At 38.0% G+C, this 19558-nt stretch overlaps 2 protein-coding genes across 2 annotated transcripts in view; one reads left to right on the forward strand and one right to left on the reverse strand.

The window, feature by feature from the left end:
* Positions 1-19558, forward strand: part of LOC101737332 (probable cytochrome P450 301a1, mitochondrial) — a 40579-nt gene that overhangs the window by 8237 nt on the left and 12784 nt on the right. The window contains exons 2-4 of the mRNA XM_021353186.3: positions 12081-12274; positions 16092-16293; positions 19032-19194. Of these exons, the coding sequence (XP_021208861.2) occupies positions 12081-12274; positions 16092-16293; positions 19032-19194 (559 nt within the window). The remainder of the gene's footprint in view (positions 1-12080; positions 12275-16091; positions 16294-19031; positions 19195-19558) is intronic.
* Positions 487-6490, reverse strand: LOC119628402 (uncharacterized). Its single transcript, XM_038015502.2, has 2 exons — positions 5132-6490; positions 487-5050 (listed from the first exon to the last, which is right to left on the reverse strand). The coding sequence occupies exon 2, from the start codon at positions 4365-4367 to the stop codon at positions 3363-3365; it is 1005 nt and encodes a 334-aa protein (XP_037871430.1). The 5' UTR covers positions 4368-5050; positions 5132-6490; the 3' UTR covers positions 487-3362.

The raw sequence follows: 19558 nt of genomic DNA on the forward strand, positions 1-19558 counted from the left end.
ACGACTGTAACGTCACATAGATAGTGTGTGACAGAGATAACGCTCTCCAAAGCCGAAATTAGCCGACTGTCTCTTTCCAAAAGTCGATGTGCAGTATTTATCGTCAGGTGCTGTAATGTTGAGTTGTGAAATTCTATATTTCGACTAACATAATAAACCCACTCTATAGATTTGCGAAAAGATGCTTCCAGCTACTTCCATTGGACTCCATACAGAAATGGGCTGTTCGGATGGTCGATAGTCCCCCTCTCACAGATCGCTTGGAACCTCTGGGTCTACGGAGGGAATGAACTCCCCTCCACGGTGTTTTCCGAGCGCTATGACATGTCCTTCTTCAAACGAGGCTTGCGGAGAGTACTTAATGGTAGGCAGCGGCTTGGCTCTGCCCCTGGCATTGCTGACGTCCATGAGCGACGGTGACCACTTACCATCAGGTGGGCCGTATGCTCGTCTGCCTACAAAGGTAATAAAAAAAAAGATGCACAATTCCAAACGTTTCCTTTTATTTGAAATACAAAAATTATGTGTTCCGTAGGCCAATGACGAAAGATCATTTTTATAAATTATTTTCGTATGTAATTGATATTTAAATGTATTATTGAAATCGTGATTTTCCAGAACTTTCCATTGACAAATGCTGTAGGTACTTAATAACTATCATTCGAACCATACGTTGCGACAGAAAAACAGATTTGAAACGTCCGTGGCCTAATGAAGGTGATTGCGCGATACGTCGTAGGCAGGTATTAATAATTTTACATTTAACTAAGATGATTTTACATCGATCTGCTATGATCAATCAAGTTTCTTTGAGGAATCAATAAAGAATACGTACTGTAGCCGTGTTGTATAACGGATCAACGCTAAGCTGCTGCTGAATATGTCATGGAGAAATTATCTTCGATATTTCTAGGGTAATCCACTAAAATTCAAATTCAGACTTTGAACTTCATAAAGAGTTAAGACTGGTTTGGAAATGTTACTAATAAAAACTTCTATTATGTATTTACGTTCGTATCTTTAGCTATTACGTTCTATAGCTAAGAAACTCCACCAACCCGTGAACCAATTTGTTACAGGATATATTTATTTGTTGGCGTCAGCACGGAATAGATAATTAATTGTCAATTATAATTAAATATATTTAATAATTATTAAATTATTTAATAATTAAATTAATTATCGATTATGTGGGCGTCAGTGTGCTCAGTGCGAGCTTTTTAACGTTCTCGATCGTGTAAAAGTTAACTTAAATTCGTATGCAGTTGGAACAGCGCCCCTAGCGACAAAGGAAGGGAAGCTAAACACACAGTCTTCTAAACCAAAAAATTCATATGCCGAAATTCGTCCGCATAATATAACTGATGTCTCGTTAGCACGATGATACAGCTATGTTTGAAGGTGAGATCGTGTGCCAATATCCTTAGATCCAAGGACTTTGTGATTGTTATAGTGACACTAGCAAACCCGGCGAACTCCGTTTCGCCACCAGATGGCTTCATTTTATGCAACATTTCGTTTGGTGCTTAAAAGATGAAGAATTTTTTTTGTTTGTTTTATATTAGAAAAGGAAAATTTTTATTTCATTTCACAACAGTAATGAATACATTTCGATTACAAAAATGAAGTGTTATTTAGTTGAACTTCTCTAAGTAAATGAAAGTGAATCCAAAGTAAATACTGAATCGAAGCGTTATACGTGCCCGCAAATTATCCGTTTCATTGAAGTGCTCTTTGGTAAACCACATTTTTTGTTTTTTGGTCTGACGTTAACACAAACAAAGCGGATGGTTTCCCAACTCGTGAACACGCAACGTATAACTGCCCATGTGAAAAACAATGATTTTCTAAATTTATCCCGCAAACGCTAAGCGATTGGCCTTGCGACTTGTTAATTGTCATTGCGAACGCAAGGCGAACTGGAAATTGCAATGGTTTGAAGTCAAACGGAAGATCAGTCGGAATCATTGGTATTCGAGGAATACATACATTTTCACCTGCGTACTTTCCGTTAATAATGGTTGCCTCAATCAAATTCGGCATAAGTCTTTTTACCGAAAGTCGAGTACCGTTGCAAAGTCGCGGTGGATTCAAATTACGCAATATCATAATAACTGTACCAACTTTGAGTTGCAAGTTATGTGGTGGAAATCCTGGTAACTCCAGAGAGTTCAAAAACTCCGTTGGATAATTTACTACATCATCGGGATTTGTTATGGAATCAACGGATTTGTATGTCACCAAATCGCCAGCAATTTTTGATTGAATGGTGAAATTCAGTGCGTGTACATCATTATTCTTTGCGGCAAGAATTGCTCGTTGACTTAACCAAGCATAATTCTGATAATTCTCACTAATGTTTGGGAAAACATTTTCAATAAGAGCTAATTGAGAGTTACAAATCGGCAAAAGTCGTTGGTAAGAGTAATTAATCCAGATGTCGCATCAACTGGGACTTTTCCATTTCAAACAGATAACAATTGTTTGGAAAATTGTGCAGCACTTTGATCATTTTGAAGTTGAACTCTCATATTAGTGGTTAGCGATAATGTTTTTACGTTATTCCATAAAGGTGATGCCTTCAGGCAAGCATTCAATTCATCTGCAGGCGTTCCACGGGGAATTACTGGCAACGTCTGCCTGAAATCGCCTGCCAACAATATCATCAAGCCGCCAAAGATGTTGTTATTTCGCCGAAGATCTTTCAGTGTGAAGTTAAGTGCTTCAAGTGATTTCTTATGTGCTATTGTGCACTCATCCCAAACAATGAGCTTGCATTGCATCAATAATTTTCCCATTGCACTGGATCGGGAAATATTGCATGTTGGAGTATCAATTGTGTTTAAATTGAGTGGCAACTTAAGCGCAGAATGTGCAGTACGACCGCCATCTAGAAGGGTCGCCGTAATTCCAGATGATGCTAACGCCAAAGCTATGTCACCACTTGATCGATTAGTGGCCAAAATCAATGAAATGACAAATGTTTTCCCTGTTCCTCCAGGTGCGTCCAGGAAGAATAGACCACCAGTATTATTGTCCACCGCTTGCGTTAATGTTTCGTATACTTGTTTTTGCTGTTGTTGTAGCAACGGCACATTATTTCGAACGAATTCCTGCAATGTATCAACATTGTATTGCAGCTCTCGATTTAATTCTTGGTTGAATGCATCGTGCATCGATCGATTTGGCGCAATCATTCCTACTTCAATCACTAGCTTGTTTGCAATAGTCAAGCATTGATCCTCAATCAGAATCAATCCTTCATTGTAGATTTCATCGGTTATTTGGATGTCAGGATTATTCGTTTGAATGCGCAAGCGATGCAAGATATCTTCACATATTTCGTCTTTGAATTTGTTCCATTACTGAATTGGTTGTGAAGGAAAACATATGGTGATGATAATTGCGAACAGCGTTCGTATTTGGTACGCATTTGATGAAACAACTGAATCCGCAAGTGTTAAATCCCAATGAGAATCGTTCTCCAGCAAACCCAATAGTTGACATGCTTCTCGATATGTTTGGCATTGGTGGCCATTCACAGTTTTCAAATGCGCAAATGATTTTGGTCCACGTACATTTACCAACAGCAGTCGCAAATAAAAACATTCATCATTTCTAGGATGAACAGTATACATGCGACCTAGTGCATCAGTGGAAAACACCTGTGGCCAATCTGGAACTGGGGTTCCTTGTTTGCGACGTTGGAATTTCTTTGTTGATTGATTCCAAGTGTAATACTTGGGCATTTCAACGTACATCAGCGTCGCTGCGAATGGATCTGCTTCACACATTGCAAAGAAGCTAGTCAATGTTGTCGATGGTGGTCTTTCAGCTCGTTGTGCCGCATTAGCCTCAGTGAAGTAAGCTCTTTGGCCATTTTCCAAATGCACTGCTAAATGTACAACTGTGGGATATCTTTCATGAATTTGAAATGACAATAATCGCCACAGTGCTTCATTAGTACTGACGTATCTGTCCATTTGGAAGTTACTGATTTCGTCATTCGCATTTTCCGACGCAATACCAAACACAGCCATGTCGCTGCCTTTTGTGACGTACTTGCACAAATATTTGATTGATTTGGCCGAATGACAACTCTCAACGTTTGCATGTGTTTCGAAAATTCTTGATAGCAGCGGGCAATATGGTACAATGAATTCATTTCCGATCTCAATCTCTTGATTTTGAACTTTAACTTTGATAGTTCGACCATTATTTTCTTTTGAACGCCGACGATAAACTGGATATCCATCGTTCCCTGTGACTGTTTCAGCAACTAACGGTCGCGGATATCGTTTTGTGCACTTTCCATCAGCCATGCAAGGCGATAATGGATTTAATGCACCGCACGGTCCATGCACCATCTGTGTTGTCACAATATCGTGTAGATGGAGATCAGTGACTGGATCAGGAATTTCAGCTGATATGATGTCATCCACTTCATTTGAATGTAATTTGTTCAGCAACCAGATTAGGATATGAGCATGCGGTAGTCCACGCTTCTGCTATTCCACCGAGTACATATAACAACGTGTGTCACCAAAAACTCGATACTTAGTAAGCACATCCATCATAACCTTGAGTTTTTGCTGAAATACTCTGGCGATTATGTCATGGCGATCTTGCGGTTTTTGGCCCGGTTCTAACTCACGTTCAATTTCCGTCCACTTCGGATTGCATGTGAACGTAATAAATAAATCCGGAGTTCCATAATTTCGCACGTACGTCATAGCGTCTTGAGCGTATTCGTGCATGTGGCGTGGGCTTCCGATATAAGATGATGGGAGAATCGTCAGACGTCCAATATTTTGAACATCACCATCTGAATGAATAGCATCACGCAAGTGTATATAGTCCTCAGATCGTAGCTTTGCCTGATTGAATCGGATGAACGCTAAACGTTCAGTCTCGACTTTGACATACATGTCGACAGCGAATTGCTGGAATAGCCGACGGCACTTCAGAATGGCATTCTTCTCATGTGTACGAATCATCATACGATACGCATAGTAATTCATTGCGCTTAGATTTTTATTCGTTGATACGTCTGAAAATGCAAAATTAAATGAATTGTTAATGGAAACCAATAATAGCAATAATAGCAATAATTAGTGTGTGAATATTGTACCTGTAATTGGATCGACCATCTTCAACGTGATGTCGTATCCGTTTTGCCCTTGTCAATAAATGATTGGATATTGTAACGCATCGTACAAACGATGTGTCTCGTTTACACGATGCATGATATTGCTTCTTCGCTGAACGACAATGTCTCGCGATTTAGTTGGATCGCCAACAATAATTGCAGCAACATCATTAACGGTGGGTGCATTGAATCTTCGCACATGTTCACCTGTTGGGGTACAATCCGCTCTTATGATAAATTTGTGCGTATCCGATGGCATTCGTTCCAATGCTGTTTTGAACATATTAACCTCAGCATTATTAGCGTGAAAAAATGCTTGCAACTGTTCAATAATTCGTCTCTTTAACTGTTGAGTTCCCTGTATATTGCACCGCACATTCAGCTGATCCACCATCGACGAAATGAAATATATTTGCAGAAATTGATGCGGTTCATTTGGTGTTGGCACCATTGAACCATGAAAATTATATATTTGTCCTTGGATTTGTAATTGCAAATAATCATTTGTTGAAGAATACGGTGTAACTTCGTGTGATGATGTAGTGTGTGGTGTATATGTAGTTGTTATGTGTTACAATTCATTGTGTTGGTGTGAGTGATTGGTTATGTGTTTTGTATCTTTTACCTTGCAAGTCGGCATGAAGCCGCCTTCTCGAATGATATTAGCGCCAAAGGAAGTCATGCGAAAGCAGTTATTGTATTCAAGGATGTGTTGAAGAAAATGGCTGGAATCGGGATCAGTTCCATCGAACAATAGTTTCAGTGGCTGTGGTGGTGTAAGTAATGGATCTAGTTTGACTTTTCCACTTGCGCAGCACAATCCAGCCGTTTCTCTTTTGAACTTTAACGCATTGCAATATCGGCATATAGTCGTCATTGGTCCAATATCTAAATTTTCATCATCACTGTAGTTCGCAGTGGGATCATATTGGAATGCCAAGCGATTGTATGATGCCAATGATCTTCGTGTGCTCACGCGTTGTCTCAATCGGGCATTTTCTCTTATTATATTTTGTCTTTCTTCGCTTAAGTTCTGTGAATACACTTGTTGCTGGCTTGCATGTCTTGTGCGGCGGCCGATGTTCGCCCGTCGTCCTCTAGGCATTTTGGACTATGGACAGAGTGGTGAATTTAACCTCAAATGTACGATCCACATAATTTACACAGTTCAACTTACGACCTTAAAGACAAATGTCTGCTGTTAAAATTGAATAAAAATTTGCACAATACACGTGATTGATTTGATGCTTTCCAATTGAAATGTTAGGAAACGAATAACTAATTTTTTTTACTTTTTTTTCACAATTTCACAGTGAACACAATACCGGTTTGTCATATGAAATTAACTGGGGGCTTATTCCATAGATTATACACTTAATATATGCTTATTCCGCCCGCCCCGATTTTAGAAAACGTCACTTTGATGGATGTCATTTTGATAACTTACAAAACGTTTAAAAACGTTTAGAAACGTTTTGAAATAAGTAGCGTTTTACAACATTTTAATTTGTTACTTTATATTCTTATTAACATAAATCAAACTAAACATATAAAATAGATTATACTGATAATAAACTCAAAGCTAAGAACCGAGGAAAAATAATCATAAAGCTAAATTTCTGATCGATTAAATTCTTATTTTAAATCTAATTACTAAACGAATGTTGTTTGTGTCATTAAGTGATTTTTTATGCTTTAAGGACAATTCAATTGATTAGTAGTACACAATAGACAGTTGTCAAATAAACGTGTTGCCGCTGGCGCGTTAATAAATAAAGATTTTCCCGCTTTTCTGTTGATTTTTTTCCTGAATTTTCTTTGCTATAAACCTCACGGAGCCCGAGACCTTTCCAACGAATGCAAAACCGTGGAAAACCCCCCCTCTCCCCCTTTAGTTTTCACGTAGTAATTCATAATTATGATTTTTAATCATATCACAGGCAAAAATGGTAAAAAAAAAATTTGGTTCATACTCGTCTTTATTGCATAAGACTGCATGCACACTTAAATTACTAGTAGAATTATGTAGTGTGAGTTTACAAAGCGCTAAACACTGCGCGCTATATTTGAATATAGGTCGAAAAAATACGAGATTTCTCTCACTAAAATCGACTACGTGACATAAACCTGAGCCACCCCCCCGCTCCTGTGACTGACCGTAGTATTTTAAAGACTCCGCTCCCCCCCCTAAACGGGTCACGTAGTATGGGTACGTTCCCTAAGTACGGAATTCACGTGTATACAATTCACATGTACAACAAATAGAATTCACAAGAGTATTTTTTTTATTTTTTTATTGCTTAGAATTAGTATGATGCAAATACGCGGCCGGCCCGTTCCGACAAGGTGTGGTCTAGGGAACGTATAATTACGAGGTATATTATTGAAGAACTACTTAATTTTAGGACAATTCCAACTAAATTATAATGATCAAGATATCGGTTTATGATGATAAAAGGAAAGCAAAATATATAAAATATAAACATTAAAACTAATTTCTTCAGACAAGCGTCGGTCAAAACGGTACAGTACCTATTCGTAATAATTTGTATCCATCGGAAATAATGTAATCTAAGTATATAAAAATGAATTGCTGTTCGTTAGTCTCGCTAAAACTCGAGTTTGGTCTTAAATTATTTGTGGAAATCCAGAGAAGGTTTAAAAGGTAGATAAATATTCAACGGCCGTCTGGTGTAGTGGTAAGTGACATGGTCACTACATACGGGGGTCGCGGGTTCGAATCCCGCCAAGGGAAGATATTTGTATGATAAATATAAATGTATTTTCCAGGGTTATGGATGTATATTAAATATATGTATGTGTATAATAAAAATCTTACATTTATTTCCGTTATCTGGTGCCTGTAACACAAGTTCTTTACGAACTTATCCCGGGACCAGTTAACGTGGCGTGATTGTTAGTAAAATATTTATTTATTTATTTATTATTTAAATATGAAAATACTCGGAATTAAATAAAAATAATAATTTTGTTTTTCCTTTAATGTGTCCCCCTTCGGACGGATTCCTTTTGTTTGTTTTAAGTTTATTTTAAACAAAAGCTTAGGTCTTTTATTTATCGATTGAGGCACTACGAAGTCTGCCGGGTCAGCTAGTGATTAATAAAAAATGCGAGTTTTTTTTATTTTTATTGCTCGAACAGGCATACGGCCCACCTGATGGTAAGTGGTTACCGTCGCCCATGGACGTCAGCAATGCCAGGAGCAGCCAAGCCGCTGCCTACCGAACAATATACGCTGCCTACAAAATTATGATGAAATACAAAAATGTCTATATAAACGTCACGAATTGTATCAAAGTAAAAGCTAGCAGGTCCGCGTTGCTATTGAGATGCCGTTTGTCGCTTGCGTGACGGTATGCGTTGAATTGTAATTAGGATCACGAATACGCATCAATGAACCGACGACGTTTGGAATTCTCCTTTGCGGACAACTCGCGACACTTACCCGCGGGCTTATCACGTAAAAATTAGCAACAGCAACGATTTTGCAGATGGTTTGCAGACGATTCGCGACCGATCGCGTAACGTCAAATTGTTTCGTATCATTGACCGTGATTGTTGTTTTTTTTATTGCTTAGATGGGTGGACGAGCTCACAGCCCACCTGGTGTTAAGTGGTTACTGGAGCCCATAGACATCTACAACGTAAATGTGCCACCCATCTTGAGATATAAGTCCTAAGGTCTCAAGTATAGTTACAACGACTGCCCTACCCTTCAAAGCATTACTGCTTAACAGTTGAAATAGGCAGGGTGGTGGTACCCACCCGCGCGGACTCAAAAGAGGTCCTACCACCAGTAATTACGCAAATTATAATTTTGCGGGTTTAATTTTTATTACATGATGTTATTCCTTCACCGTGGAAGTTAATCCTGAATTAATTGAGTACGTATTTCATTAGAAAAATTGGTACCCACCCGAACACCGGTGCATCGCTCAACACGAATGCACCGGACGTTGTATCCTTTAGGCCACGACGTCTTCAAAGATAAGTAAGTACTTGATGGATAAGTTGCGGCCTAAAAGATAAGTCTGTCGGCGTATTTGTGTCGAGCGATACGACAGTGCAATCTTCCAATCCAGCATGTAAGCCCTAGTAAGGAATAACACCGGTGTGATATGAATAAATCTGCAAAAATGTTAAAATTGCGTAATAACTATACAATTGAGATATACAACTCAAGATTCGAGGTGCTTTCATGTTGTGATGCCCATGGGCTCCACTAATCGCACCGACTTAATGCAACAAAGCAAATCGAAGAGTTTTCTCAATGGTATTTCACACGTGTCATCTATTTATAGACTAAACTGACAGTGACTGTTATAGACGCAATAAAACATAGCACTTACGTAAACGTTTGTCTTTCTCATTATTTGGGGAAGTTCGTAATTTGGTTGCCAACTGGATTGTTCTATTTAGGGCGATCATTATACCATGACTTTAAAAAAATTGTTTTTTTTTTAAATTTACACTCATCTGTCAATGTCAATTTGTATTTTTCATTGTACCTAAACTTAGGTTTCGCGGGCAGTTTTTTTTTCTCTGGTCTTTTGGCTTCGCGTTAGGCACGACAACCGAAGCATACCAGAGTAGAACCGATTAAAACCTCCTTTTGCCTAACAACTTGTGTCCGATCTTCGAAACGATCTTCAAAACTCACCCGAGAAAGGCTAGTGGAATAAATTAAAAATTTAGTTTACTGTTAAATTTATATAGAATTCTATTTTTTAATACGATATTGTTATGTCTTTGGAAGGTAACGATAAAAGGAAGTTCTTCCATCGAGCAGACGAAATTGCTCTGTAGGCCCTACCTACACCTAACGTGTAGGCCATCTCACGGGGGAGCTCAGCCTGGCGAATTTGCTAACACTAGCCCAAGCAAGGGCAGTGCTTCGTAGAATTTATCACCAGATCGGGAACGCGACCCACTGAGAAGATCCGCCGAGAAACTTAGTGGACTGCCACAGATGTTGTTGTTTGGAACTTGTTTAAGTGTAAGCCTATATTGAAAATGTCGTTAGACAGATTCAGGCATCGGTCAAATATTTTTTGTTCTATCATAGTTACCGCCGCATGGCTATCCGAAATGGGAGTGTGTTATAATTCAATTTGCGTAGTATTGTCAAGGTCAGAATTGATGTGGAATTTCTTTATTTAAGTTTGCTCTCAAATTATTATTAATGAGCAATCATATAGACTAAAAACCAGTTTTACGGCAAATCTGCGAAGTTTTTAATGTGCCCCTTTTCTGCTACTGGAGATTTTGTAGTTCATTTTCATTAATTTTGGACAATTCTCGGGCTTCGAAAGGATTTGGATAGAGTAAAATTAACCGAATGGTCGATTGTGAAGTCACTTCCGATATTTTATAGAACAAGCCTACAACGCCTACGCTTTTGACAAAACAATCCAAATTAATATTGGTAACGTGTGATGTTATATTATAGGGCAAATTAATGTGTTTTACAGTTTTATTAATTTTTTCACGTATTCAATTACCGTTCAATTATCTTACATCAGCATTAACCGTTTGTGAAATCAGCATGATTTCTGATCAGATATCCTAATTACCTTCATTATATGCGTGTTAGAAATGGTCTTAATCTGCCCAACAGGGCACTGTCGTGGGTTCGACTCCCATATCGGGCAAATATTGTGTGATGAACAAGTCTGTTTGCTCTTTGATAAATTTTTAAAGTATATTTATCAGTCTCTGGTACACAGAGAACTCTAATTTGAGGCCGCATGATTTGTGACTATGTGTGATTTTCCCCAGCTCTTTTACTATTGTTATATACATTCTTCTGTTAACGATTACATGCGAAATAGTTTATATGACTCATATACACAGTCGTACCAGCTAAACTATGAATACGAAGAGCCTTTGATTATCATGGCGATTGCAATCGCGTATTTTGTTCGCTCTTGCTTCGGGCGGTTTCCTTACAAATGGCGTAATTTAAAAACAAGCCAACATAATAATAAAATGATGGGTTTTTCATAAGCACACGATTTGTATTCGTAAAGCAGTTAGTCGATTTGAATTCGTTCTTTTACGTGTTTATTTAACTCGTAAATTGCTATATTATTAATGAGATTACGTTACATACTACATACCCGATCCTGTGGACCCAATAGTAAACAGTCGACGTCGCCCTAAACACGTCATTACGGATCCTCCCGATCCATTAACGGTGCTTTTAGGTACCACAGACACCGGTCACCGTCCTCGCCGAACCCATCGCTTGTGACGAAAGGCTCGGCGAAAATAATCCATAGACACAGCCCACTGAGTTTCTCGGCGGATCTTTTCAGTGGGTCGCGTTTCCGATCCGGTGGTAGATTCTGCGAAGCACTGCTCTTGCTAGGGCTAGTGTTAGCAACACTTCCGATTTGAGCCCCATGAACTCAACTGCACGTTAAGGCGAAGCTGAAATAGTCTCTCAAGGCTATCATTAAAAAAAGTTACATACGTGTAAATAGATGATCGGTCTTCTTGTTATATACAAATAAAGATTAACTATACGAATTTGTAAGTTTTATTAATTGAATTTATTTTTGTACGTGTTAGGTGAAACTGCCGTAATGTTTCAGATTGTGTTTTTCTTTACAAGATAATTTAATTAAAAGAAAATTGCATATGATTTGCATATTATATTTTGAAATATCCACGATTTATTCTATTAGATTCGTTAAATCGTGAATTAATAAGAATTTTTAAAGGTAACGGTTGGCTAAGGGTTGTTTCAAACGAGGTTGTTGGTTAAAATCCTTGGGCCCGCGGTCTGCTCCCAAAATCTACAGGCCTTTAAGTCCCACATATCCCACGTGCTCCCTATGCGCTTGATTAAAGGTTAGGTTATCCGAAATCAAAACAAATTATTTAAAAAAAAAATCTCTTGTTTTAGACACGGTGATCAATGGCGTAGATTTCGTTCCAAGGTTCAACGACCCATACTCCAGCCTCAAACGGTGAAGAAGTACGTGGCACCAATCGAGCTGGTCACGGAGGACTTCATTAAGTACATGGTAGACGCCCGAGACGAGAACGGGGACTTGCCTCATGAGTTCGACAACGACATTCACAGATGGTCTTTGGAATGTGAGTGTTGGAATTTAGCTATTTATGTAGTTGTAATGAAATACCTCTTTTTTTCTTAGATGGATGGACGAGCTCACAGCCCACCTGGTGTTAAGTGGTTACTGAAGCCCATAAACATCTCGATGTAGTGCTTGTACTTATACCTTTTGGAATGTGATAGCCACATATGACGTCATCGTCTTGCAGAGTACGACCGTTGCCGATGACCTTCGATCATCAATAGTAACACGAGCTCACAGCCCACCTGGTGTTAAGTGGTTACTGGAGCCCATAGACATTCACAACGTAAATGCGCCACCCACCTTGAGATATAAGTTCTAAGGTCTCAAGTATAGTTACGACGGCTGCCTCACCCTTCAAATCGAAACGCATTACTGCTTCACGGCAGAAATAGGCAGGGTGGTGGTACCTACCCGCGCGGACTCACAAGAGGTCCTACCACCAGTGAAGCCCCCTCCCGGCTAAGCGACCTCGCTCGCCTGTCCTGTTGAAACTGTAAAAGCTTTCAGAACAAAAATAACCATTCCTCCTTAAAAACAAAAACTCCGGATCAGTTGTTCTATGTATCATTGAGAGTAGAAGCACCATCTTATATAGGGGACAAGTAGATTATCTAAAAACAGAAAGTTATTGTTGGAAGAGTCACTGAAATAGCGCTAGTATAGGAAATGAAAATAATATGAATATAGCAGTTTCAAACAGATTTAAGTATGCTGGGTTGAAAAATTTAAAATTTTTCGTTACTTGTGTAGATAAAAATAATAATATAGTATTTAAAAAAGTTAACTATTTATTTGTATTAGGTACTATTTACTTTATTAATTCTCTCCATCTATACATATAAATAAAATTGGAGTGTCTGTTTGTAATATTGAAATAACCGCTTTTTACTACATGCATATGAACATATATAAGGCACATACCTACACCAAAATAACATTTTTTTAAAATTTTTGTCTGTCTGTCTGTTTGTTCCGTAATCTCTGGAGCGGTTGGACCGATTTTGACGGGACTTTCACTGATAGGTAGCTCATGATATAAGGAGTAACTTAGGCTACTTTTTTTTGATTAGCTTCGCCCCGCGGTACGACAATAACCGCGGGTAACATCGCGGGACTCAGCTATGAATCAATAATAAAATTTAATGTTTCCGAAGCGAAGCGAGGGCGGGTCGCTCGTAGTTAATACAATTTAATTTATTGTGCTGATGACTGCCACAGATTACATACACACAATTAACACGTTCAACGTCTTACGTTTTTTTTTTAAATTATGAAATGGTGCAACGTCATATGACGGCCTCTAGATTATCATAATATGTCCGAACATCTTTGGAAGTCTATTTTTTGGGCAAATTCCTGTGGCGCATCTACTTAGCGCTGCAACACATTCGATTTACATAGCCTACACAGCAGTGATGGGCAAAATGTAATCAGATTAATAATTACAAATTACAGTTACATTGTAATTGGTAATTGAGATACTTTGTAACAGGTTACTTAAGTAACTGATTACAGCGAGTACTTATTGTAATCAGTTATAAAGTAATTCGATTATAAGTTAATCTAATTACATTAACTGTAACAGATTACTTATGTAACTGAAACAAATTACTTATAATTACTGATAATTAATCATATAACTATTTTGTTATGTTATGTTAGGTAGCCTTACAAAATATTATATCGTATTAATAATTTTTTTGAAAAACACAAAAATAAAACACATTATATATACTTTATTTTAATCATCTTGTATCATTTTACGTTTTTTTTTTTAATTAATCATTGGCAGATTAAATTAAACATTAACTACACAACTAATTTATCATAATAGCGTAAGAAAACAAAAAAAAAGTCGAAAAGATAAAGCAGTCGTCCCCCACTCCGCACACGTTCCTTATGTTTCCTATGTAATTAGGTTAGATTGTAATTTAGTTATATTGCAATTAAATACATTGTATTCAATTACTTGCACATCCAAAGTAATTCTAATTACAATGTAATTGAATACTATGTAATCAGATTACATTGTAATTAAATTATTTTGTAGTTTAATTACTAATTAGATTACAAAAGTAACTAGTTACGCCCATCACTGCTACACAGCCGCGTACCCTAAATCAGCATAAGATGTACGTATTACAGCGGGACGTTTTTAGACGTTGCTAAGCTTTGTATGGGAAAAAGGTGCGCCACAGTAGCAATACCTATTCAGAAATGAGGTTGCTCACGCGAACGTATTAACATGGCTAGAACGCTGGTTGTATCTTATAAGGATTATTAGTAGTCAATTATTAAAGGTAACGCAGCGATAGTAAGACTGGATAACACTAAATGAATGAATTTTACTAACGGATATGGTAGTACAGTCGATGCATCACAATTAAAGTTCTGCTGTCTCTCAGATTCCTATAAAAATGTTAATAAACATTAATGTTACTTAAGTAATTAATAAATAATAATTAATTAATTACTTTATACATTTCTAAATATTTTCCACGTCCAGTCACAACATTTATATTTTGAAATATCAACTGTAATTAGCGCCATCTATGACAATAATGATAGACTAATCACATTGCATTCTTTAGCTAAATATTTCTCATTAGAATACAAGATTTTCTACTTTTCTTTGTCTCTTGTCTATACCTTTACATATTTTTATACTTAGAAACACGTATAAATGAGTAGTTCTCCATTGTAATATTATATTGTGTGCAAATTATTATTAGAAATTTCTTCATTAATTCAATTCCTAATTTTCCGAAGATACGCACCAAAAATAAAATAACGTTTTATTTTAAAGTAATAGCCAGAATCTTTTGTAATTGAAATCCAATTAGTGTCACGATTGAACGAATTAAGTAATTGATTCATCCTGTTTGTTTTTTTGATCACTGTCCTCGTCAAACTCTTTAATTACGACGAAGAGTTCGAATCCATAGACACGGCCTACTGAGTTTCTCGCCGGATCTTCTCAGTGGGTCGCGATTCCGATCCGGTGGTAGAGCAAAGCACTGCACTTGCTAGGGCTCTAGTGTTTTATTTTATTGTCCATGCAGGCGTACGAGCGTACGGCCCACCTGATGGTGAGCGGTTACCGTCGCCCATGGACGTCAGCAATACCAGAGGCAGAGCCACGCCTACCGTTCAGTAGTAACTCAGTATTGTTAGCAAATTCTCTCAAGTTGAGCCCGTGAGCTCGCCTACCCCTCTGGGCATAGCTGGAATAGCCTCTTATGCTAACAGCGAAGAGGTAGGAAAATAAATAATAGTTTAAAAAAACTAACAAAATACGCTTTTATAGAAAATCCAAATAGAAAATAAATTTTAATAAATTTGAATTAAAAATAGTGTAAGAAGAAATGATTTTATTGTAAAAAAGCGTGGGGAGCTTTTCAGGATATTGTCATAATAACCCTTCTACTCATATCCGTTCATAAAATATTTATAACTATCGATAACATGCACCCAAATTTATAAAAATTTATTTTCTACTTTTAGTTGGTTTTAGTATGAAAGCATATTTTGTTAGTTTTTTAAACTATTATTTATTTTTCATTTTTTAGTTGATATTAAATTTTTTTAATAATTCGTTTTCAAATTTCTTTTTAATATTGAATTGTCATCTGTCCTTAATAAGATAATCAAATTTCGAGTTAATCCGACGTTTTGAAGTGGGTCAAAATCATGTCCAAAGATTCCGTTACAAACACACATACGTCTGAAGCTAATAAAAGCGTATGTATTAAAAAAGTATTTTGGATCATAGATAACTTTCAAAGTCCACTAACGCCATCTATTAATGATTACAGGTATCGGCCGCGTCGCCTTGGACGTCCGGCTGGGTTGTCTGTCGCCACAGTTGAATAGCAATTCAGAACCGCAACGCATCATCGATGCCGCAAAGTTTGCTTTACGAAACGTTGCAGTTTTAGAACTAAAGGCGCCTTATTGGAGATACATACCGACACCGCTTTGGAGTAAATACGTGAATAACATGAACTTCTTTGTTGAGTGAGTAATCCTAGTCATACATATTATTATGAGCCTGGCTTAAAAGTACTTTTTTTATTGGCTTTTTTACTGGTGGTAGGACCTCTTGTGAGTCCGCGCGGGTAGATACCACCGCCCTGCCTATTTCTGCCGTGAAGCAGCGTTTCGGTTTGAAGGGTGGGGCAGCCGTTGTAACTATACGGAGATCTTAGAACTTATATCTCAAGGTGGGTGGCGCATTTACGTTGTAGATGTCTATGGGCTCCAGTAACCACTTAACACCAGCAGCATCTAAGCAATAAAAAATAAAAATAAAAGTATTTTTCTCCTTGAAGATATTTTTTTTAATTGGATTGAGATTTTTTTGACTGTGTGGTATCAACCTAAACAGTATCATAACGTCCTGGTGAAACTGGAAAGAATCACCAGTGTGTTTATTGCGAGTTTTTTAACGTTCTCGATAGCGTAAAAGTTAACTTAAATTTGTATGGAATTCTAACGTTTGCCTACGTTTGCCGCTAGGTGCGTTGTATCAGATAACGGCCGTCTTTTCAAACAGGAACAGTATGCTTAGAGCGAGTTTTTTAACGTTCTCGATAGCGTTAAAGTTAACTTAAATTTGTATGGAATTGGAACGTTTGCCTACGTTTGCCGCTAGGTGCGTTGTATCAGATAACGGCCGTCTTTTCAAACAGGAACAGTATGCTTAGAGCGAGTTTTTTAACGTTCTCGATAGCGTAAAAGTTAACTTAAATTTGTATGGAATTCTAACGTTTGCCTACGTTTGCCGCTAGGGGCGTTGTATCAGATAACGGCCGTCTTTTCAAACAGGAACAGTATGCTTAGAGCGAGTTTTTTAACGTTCTCGATAGCGTAAAAGTTAACTTAAATTTGTATGGAATTGGAACGTTTGCCTACGTTTGTCGCTAGGGGCGTTGTATCAGATAACGGCCGTCTTTTGAAACAGGAACAGTATGCTTAGAGCGAGCTTTTTAACGTTCTCGATAGCGTAAAAGTTAACTTAAATTTGTATGGAATTGGAACGTTTGCCTACGTTTGCCGCTAGGTGCGTTGTATCAGATAACGGCCGTCTTTTCAAACAGGAACAGTGTGCTTAGTGCGAGTTTTTTAACGTTCTCGATAGCGTTAAAGTTAACTTAAATTTGTATGAAATTGGAACGTTTGCCTACGTTTGCCGCTAGGTGCGTTGTATCAGATAACGGCCGTCTTTTCAAACAGGAACAGTATGCTTAGAGCGAGTTTTTTAACGTTCTCGATAGCGTAAAAGTTAACTTAAATTTGTATGGAATTGGAACGTTTGCCTACGTTTGCCGCTAGGTGCGTTGTATCAGATAACGGCCGTCTTTTCAAACAGGAACAGTATGCTTAGAGCGAGTTTTTTAACGTTCTCGATAGCGTAAAAGTTAACTTAAATTTGTATGGAATTGGAACGTTTGCCTACGTTTGCCGCTAGGTGCGTTGTATCAGATAACGGCCGTCTTTTCAAACAGGAACAGTATGCTTAGAGCGAGTTTTTTAACGTTCTCGATAGCGTAAAAGTTAACTTAAATTTGTATGGAATTGGAACGTTTGCCTACGTTTGCCGCTAGGTGCGTTGTATCAGATAACGGCCGTCTTTTGAAACAGGAACAGTATGCTTAGAGCGAGTTTTTTAACGTTCTCGATAGCGTAAAAGTTAACTTAAATTTGTATGGAATTGGAACGTTTGCCTACGTTTGCCGCTAGGGGCGTTGTATCAGATAACGGCCGTCTTTTCAAACAGGAACAGTATGCTTAGAGCGAGTTTTTTAACGTTCTCGATAGCGTAAAAGTTAACTTAAATTTGTATGGAATTGGAACGTTTGCCTACGTTTGCCGCTAGGTGCGTTGTATCAGATAACGGCCGTCTTTTGAAACAGGAACAGTATGCTTAGAGCGAGTTTTTTAACGTTCTCGATAGCGTAAAAGTTAACTTAAATTTGTATGGAATTGGAACGTTTGCCTACGTTTGCCGCTAGGGGCGTTGTATCAGATAACGGCCGTCTTTTCAAACAGGAACAGTATGCTTAGAGCGAGTTTTTTAACGTTCTCGATAGCGTAAAAGTTAACTTAAATTTGTATGGAATTGGAACGTTTGCCTACGTTTGCCGCTAGGTGCGTTGTATCAGATAACGGCCGTCTTTTGAAACAGGAACAGTATGCTTAGAGCGAGTTTTTTAACGTTCTCGATAGCGTAAAAGTTAACTTAAATTTGTATGGAATTGGAACGTTTGCCTACGTTTGCCGCTAGGTGCGTTGTATCAGATAACGGCCGTCTTTTCAAACAGGAACAGTATGCTTAGTGCGAGTTTTTTAACGTTCTCGATAGCGTAAAAGTTACAGTAAACAGTGCCCCTAGCGGTAAACGTAGGCAAACGTTCCAACTGCATACAAATTTGAGTTAACTTTTACGCTATCGAGAACGTTAAAAAACTCGCATTAAGCACACAGTATTCCCTTCCATAAAAAACCAAAGCTTCAATCTCACGTCTCACTTGTATACGTAACACGACTTGGTTAGGATCTTGTGGCATAACAAACATCCTGTATCTTGTGGTCAAGTCAAGTAAAAAAATTTTATTCAACATAAATGAAAGTACATACTTTTTTGAATGTCAAAAAGAACTACTGCCAATTCACAAAAACTTTTTTTTTTTTTTTTAAATATTCATTTTTGCAAGAGTGTTACGAACATAAGTCCCTTTATTTTTGTTGTTTAGGATTTGCAGCCGTTATATCAATGAGGCGCTTGAAAGGCTGAAGACGAAGAAAGTGACGTCAGAGAACGATCTCTCGCTGCTCGAACGGGTTCTGAGGAGCGAAGGCGATCCAAAGATAGCCACCATAATGGCGTTAGACTTGATCCTTGTTGGGATTGATACGGTGAGTATACCCAGAGTTTTATTGTTTGTGAGTAGAGGCTACCTAATTCTTGTTGATGAAAACACAATATTGAAATACAGACATATACATAGACATTTTTACTGCTGGTAGGACCTCTAGAGAGTCCGCGCGGGCAGGTACCACCGCCCCGCCTATTTCTGCCGCGAAGCAGTAATGCGTTTCGGTTTGAAGGGTGGAGCAGCCGTTGTAACTATACTTGAGACCTTAAAACTCATATCTCAAGGTGGGTGGCGCCTTTATGTTGTAGATGTCAATGGGCTCCAGTAACACCAAGTGGGCTGTGAACTCGTCCACCCATCTACCCATCTAAGCAATAAAAAATAAAATAAACTGGTCAACGTCG

This window comes from Bombyx mori, chromosome 14 (genome assembly GCF_030269925.1).
Source record: "Bombyx mori chromosome 14, ASM3026992v2".
NCBI classification, from domain to species: domain Eukaryota; kingdom Metazoa; phylum Arthropoda; class Insecta; order Lepidoptera; family Bombycidae; genus Bombyx; species Bombyx mori.